The 6380-nt window shown below is 39.3% G+C and overlaps 1 protein-coding gene across 1 annotated transcript; it reads left to right on the forward strand.

Annotated features, from left to right (window-relative positions):
* Nucleotides 1-1933: 1933 nt before the first annotated feature.
* LOC106529028 (zinc finger protein 436) lies at nucleotides 1934-3719 on the forward strand (the record flags this gene model as incomplete). The annotated part of the gene is given in 1 exon segment (XM_014024341.1): nucleotides 1934-3719. A coding segment is annotated over 1 exon segment (1604 nt), but the record flags the coding sequence as incomplete, so codon positions are not given.
* Between the last annotated feature and the right edge of the window lie 2661 nt (nucleotides 3720-6380).

A 6380-nucleotide genomic window follows, 5' to 3' on the forward strand; every position in this document is an offset into this window, starting at 1 on the left:
CCACATTAACTATAAAAACTTGCAAATATTGACCCTTTGCAACCCTTGGCCCTGTTTTGGCGTGGGGGCGGGACCTCGGATGACAGGCGGTGCAGAGTCATGATTGACGGCTCATCATGGGCTGGACAAGCTGTTGCATTCAGGAACCACATGCGTGGAATCAAATGTTGTCAGCCCATTAAATGACCATTATTAAGCCATTACATTTTTTTTTCAATTTTTTGTTTCAATTTCAAATTAAGTATTTTTTTCAGTTAAAAAATTTTTTCAGTCTCAAAACATTTTTATTTTGAACAAAACTTATAGCTCCACAGATATGTCTTGCATGATGGGGAGACCTGTTCATGTGGAGCGTTGTTCTTGATACTTGTTTCTAGGGCTGCAGCTAACGATTATTTTAGTAATCGATTAATCTATTGATCATTCTGACGATTAATTGAGTAATCGGATAAAAAAATTGTCATGTTCTGCAGTAATTACTTAAGCTTATTTTATGAGAAATACAATTATTTAATATTTTAAAGGGGTAATCTACATTTGCTGATGATCCTGCAATCAAAGTAAAATTTAAAAAAAACTGCTGTATTAATTCATGCATTTTAAGCTCCAGTTACTTGTATTTATGTGTGTAAGGTTTGAGGAGGCATTAATTGAAAGCACTCTATCACTGAATCATTTTAACCATCACAGAAAAATCTAAATGCTGTAAATTTATTGTTTTGATTGGAAAACTGAATATCTTTTTTTGTTAGAATTTTAATAAGTAAAATGGCTAATTTAAACATTTGCATGCTGCGATTGAGTTTTGTAGAGTTTAATTGTAACAAAAAAATCATATATTTTTAAGACTGTTATTAGGTTGGTGCAGGGCTCCCATTTAGGCAAAAACAGATTTATTTTTGACTGCTTAGCTACAAAAAAATATGGCAGTAGTAATGAAGGCTAAAGTCATAAAAATCAGCAGCAAATAATTAAAAAAAATCCAACTATCTTCTATAAATACTTTTAAACTTGAAATATTCACTCCAAGTATCTCATTTAAAAAGKATATCAGCAAATAAACGTGTTTCAACTCAAGCTGTTGATCTGTTGCTGTGCTTTTATTTTTATCTGACAAACTTACAGTAAGTCTAATTTTTAATCACACAATTTACACACAGTTTAATAAAACCCTGTCAAGTCACCATGATTAGTCAGCACAAATAACATTAGCTTAAATATACCTCCTCGTTGTACATCTGTAACATGACAGATTATCACAGTTTTAGGTAACCGTATTTAGCAAAGGAAACATAAACAAATACCTGTTGTTAACTCCGGATGCGTTCGGTACATGCAGCAGCTGTATTTGTTCCGGTGCAGAAACATCGAGGATGTGAAGCTCATTGCGCGTTCTCGTTTCTTCTGTTTAGTTTTAAATGTTTCCATGTTTTTTTATAATTTGTCGTTTTCTGGGCGCTTCGTTTCRGCACTCTTCGTCTTCGTTTAAAGCTAAATATAGCGCTTAACAAGCATACACGCGTGACTTGTTGACAGTGTAACYGTTAGCGGAAGAGCTAACGTCGTAGCATTGTGTAACACAAATAATATTCCGGGCGGACGAAAGTGCGCTGATTATATATATGTATTTTTTATGAAGCTTCGAGGCAGATAATTTGCCTCGAGGATTTTTTGTAATCGAATTACTCAAATTATTCGAGGAATCGTTTCAGCCCTCCTTGTTTCTAAAGTCTAAAGTAATTCTTATTGTTGTTCTGTGTTTCAGTGTTCCCTATTCAGCAGGTGCTGGTGATTAAAGAAGAGGTTCATTATGAATGGAGCTCCAGTCCGGACCAGCAGGACCCAGAAGTGCTCCACATAAAGAAGGAGGAGGAGGAGCTGCGGAGCAGTCAGGAGGAAGAGCAGCTTAGTGAGGAGGAAGAAGAGAAGGAAGAGGAGGACGAGGAGGACGAGGAAGAAGAGGAGAAAGAGGAGACAGACGTCAGCAGCTTGCCCTTCACTGTTATTGTGAAGAGTGAAGATGAGGAAGAGGAACCCCACATGTCACAGCCTCGTCACGTCAAAACTGAATACGGCCAAGAAGCAGAACCCCCCACCTGCAGCTCAGCTCAGCAGATAAAAACAGAACACAGTGGAGAGGACCGCAGGAGACCAGAACCAGACTGGAACCCAGATCCAAGATGGCGTTTTCGGCTAAACAATAAAGACAAGGTTTCGGACTCCTCTGAGACTGAAGCAAGCAACGATAACACAAATAATGATGATGTTGCTGAAAATGATAATGATGAAGATGAAGATGAAAATGATGATGATGATAGCGATGATGACCCTGATTGGCAGGGCCCTTTGTCAGGTTCTGAACCTGAAACTGGAACTGAAAAGAGTGGTAACGGTCTGAAGCAGATCAGAACACGTAGTTCTGGTACCAACGGGGAACAAAACGTAGATTCGGAGACAAAAAGATTTAAAAAAGGAACCCAGTTCAGCTGTAGTGACTGTGGACAAAATTTCACCTGTAAATCAAATCTTAGAGCACATCGATCCGTTCACACTGGTGGCAAACCTTACATTTGTGATGTTTGTGGGAAAAGATTTAAAAAGCGAGTCCATCTTACAGATCATGATAGAGTCCACACAGGAGAGAAGCCATTTGGTTGTGATCTGTGTGGTAAAAGATTCAAACGCAAGTCCTATCTTAAACCTCACATGATCGCWCACGCTGGACAGAGAGCACATACCTGTGATCTCTGTGGGAAAGGATTTTTAGCAAAGAAGGCTCTCAAGGTACACATGAGGATCCACACTGGAGAGAGACCATTTGTCTGTGATGTTTGCGGTCGAGGATTTAATAAAAAGTCCAATCTTAAAAAGCACACGAGTGTCCACACAGGAGAGAGACCATTTTACTGTGGGTTTTGTGAAAAGGGATTTAAAACTCAGTTTGACCTTAAAAGACACATCAGTGTCCACACTGGAGAGAAACCGTTTGTTTGTAGTGTTTGTAGTAAACGATTTTCACTACAAGAAACTCTGAGAAGACACATGGGTGTTCATACGGGTGATAAACCATTTAGTTGTAGTGAGTGTGGTAAAAGTTTTTTGGAGAAGAAGCAGGTAAAACAACACATGCAAGTCCACACAGGAGAGAAATCTGAAAACAAGGTCAAACCAGTAGATAAACCATTTGCTTGTACTAAGTGCAGAAGAAGATTTCAAACGGAGTCAAATCTTGAAACTCACATGGGGGTCCACTCAGAAGAGAGACCATTTCAATGCAGAATTTGTGAAAAAAGGTTTAAAACTCAKTATGATCTTAAAAGGCACATGACGGTCCATAGTGGGGAGAAACCATTTGGTTGTAGCATTTGTAACAGAAGATTTTCTCGGCAAGAGTTTCTGAAGAGACACATGGTTGTTCACTCAGGTGAGCAGCCTTTTGGGTGTGATATCTGTGGTTTTAAATTCAAATATAAGGCTGATGTTGTAACGCACATGATGGCCCATCATGAGACTGTGGAAGAGCGCACTTCTCACTGAAGTTTCTCATACGGAACTATGAGAGAAATCACTTTAGGGAAAGGGAAGTTTTATCTAACATGAAATCTGATGTTTGTGGACTAAGATTAAGCTGAAAATGACACCAAAGGCTCCGCACTTTTGCAACAGTTGGGGCTTGTAGTACTTTAACTGGAATCCACTAATAAAGACATTTTGCCCTTGTTCTGGTCTGGTCATGGACATTTAGTTTGTAGATGTTTTCTTGCTACCAGAGATGCCTTATTTGCTTTGAGGTTGCTGATGGGTAAGAATAGAGAGTGTCTGAAAGAACTTCATTGTGTCTTTGATGATTTATGAGGACAGCTGTAGTGGAGGACAGTGGTGAGATRTGCTGTAGGAGTGACAACTTCCAGGTGGAGGTGGGTTTGGCTCTGAGCTAGTGCTGGGTGGTGTACCGTTTTGTACCGAAAACCAGTTTTTATTTTTGTTATGACAGGAATCTTCTAAATAACGGACATACCGGTTTAAATAGCCTGAACACGTTTGGAACATTTCGTCACGGCTGCCAGTGAACTGCTTCCCGGGGGACACTTTTCCTCGCTAATGCTATGTGCATTAACATGCTAATGTTATTGTTGGAGTAACTGGCGGCGGGTKGTGTTTCAGCTGCTTATATTGACTGAAGTAAAAAAAAACATCCCGTTTTCACCATCGCTGAATGTAGTGAACAACTGTTCAGTGACGTGCACGGATTAAATGCGCAGCATTATAATGGAGACGTTAACGGATGGAGACTATCGTGCTTCTGTTGTGAAAAGCCCGGAGGAAGTAGTTTTGTAGTAGAGCGGAGTTGACTGGTGTGCAAGGTGAGTCGTCCTTTTAAGTTTTATTACCACACAACGATCGACCCGATAAGGATCTCTTCTCAAACCTTCACGATCAGACCAAAATGCATGATTACTGTCTACCATCAGGCAAAGAAGAAAAGACGTACAAGAGGAGGGAAACAGAGACACAGAGGTACAGTAAAAGAAAAAAGTCAATAAGCAACATTTGTACATTTTATTATCAGCTGAGCTGTGATGAAAAAGAATTACCGTCTGTAGTGGATCTAATACTTTTATGTTTAAGCAAGTAATTCATGACATCCTTTAATGACCTAGGTTTTCATGACATGCAGAGGCACAGCGACAGGCCAGGTTCTCTGTGTTTCCTGTTGTTGCAATAAAACTCAGCTGATCATCCCACGGAGTACCTTCATTCTTGGACCACGTATTTCTGGCTTTGTTAAATAAATATTTACCATAACACCGTCAAATACCGTGAAACCGGTGTAATTGTTGAAAATACAGTGACATAAAATTTGTGTCATACCGCCCAGCTCTACTCTGAGCCCCTCCTTGTTTGCTCTGATGATGGACATGCTTATACAGTGGTTCCCAACCCTGATCCTCAAGGACCCCTTCATGTTTTACTTGTTTCCCTGCTATTTAGCAGGTCTTCAGAAGATTTTTAATCACTCGTTCATTCAATCAGGTGTGTCAAAGCAAGGAAACATCTAAAACATGTAAACAAGTTAAACATGAAGGATATGAGTCCTTGAGGGCCAGGGTTGGGAACCAATGGGCTAATACATGAGGTCAGGCAGGAACCCTCGTGGTCTGATGTTTGCAGATGACATTRTGATCTGTGGTGAGAACAGGGAACAGGTGGAAGAGAACTTGGAGAGGTGGAAGAATGTACTTGTGTGTGAATAAGAGGGAGGCAGGTGAAGAAGTGAGGCTACAAAGAGCAGAGGACACAAACACGCAAGACTTGAAGTACTTAAACATCAACTGCACCCATCTCCCATCCTCCTCCTCTGTCCCACCAACCCTTAGCCATCCTCCTTTGCTCCATCCATGAACCTCCTGGTCTCCTCTGCACGTGTCCACAACATCTCAGCCATTCTAACTTTGACTGTCTCAGTTCATGGGTTGCAGCAGACGTCAGCTTCACATGCGGCCGACAAGACCTCGAAAATGTCAGCTGCGTCCGAGTATCCCACGTGACTGACAATATCCCAGAATTCATTGCTTCGTTAGCAAATTAAACTGAAAAACAAAGACAGCAAAGTTTTTTTTAATTAATTTTACAGCCGTGTTTTTTTTTAATGATGGACTTTGCAGACCAAAAAATGTAAAACAACTTAGCTGAAGAAACTTTTGTTGCAATGAGATGTTAAATAAAATGCAGTTACAAGTGAAAATACTGCAGCTAAACCCAAATTATTAATGCTTTTTGTTTGTTTCCTTGTAACGTTGACTGCAACCCATAAATTGAGACGCAGCCTTTGTCTCCAAACCTGAGGTGTCTCTTCCCTTTCACTGWGTCCGTCCTCTCCACCCTGCTGCTCTCTCTTCTTTACGACTCGTGGCTTCACATGGTTTACTCCAGGTACTTAAACACATTAGTACTTTTCATCTAATGCACTTAAAACAGTCTAATCATGTTTAAAAATCGTAAAAATTACATGTTAATTTATAGTTTAAAATGAGTTACTGCTCCTGTTGTAAAATGATATTAAGCTGAACTGTTTTATCTGAAAAACTCAGCTTTATTTAATTTAGAGAGAAAATGGTTGTAAATGTTGTTTGCAACAATCAGTAGCTTTAAAACWTTTATTTTTATTTCAGAGTATCACAGAAATTCTCTTCTAAACCCAGAATTAGTCCTGCAATCCTCATAATGAAAAGTGAATAAAACGAATGATTGTTGTTACCATCAAATTAACTGTTGATAGGAATTGTTCTCATTTTATGGTTTTATTGGTAATATTATTGTTTATCTTTTAAGTTGAAAGGACTTCCAAAGAATATGTATATTTACATTTTATTTTGTTT

The sequence above is a fragment of the Austrofundulus limnaeus genome, unplaced genomic scaffold (genome assembly GCF_001266775.1).
Source record: "Austrofundulus limnaeus strain Quisiro unplaced genomic scaffold, Austrofundulus_limnaeus-1.0 Scaffold419, whole genome shotgun sequence".
Lineage (NCBI taxonomy): Eukaryota > Metazoa > Chordata > Actinopteri > Cyprinodontiformes > Rivulidae > Austrofundulus > Austrofundulus limnaeus.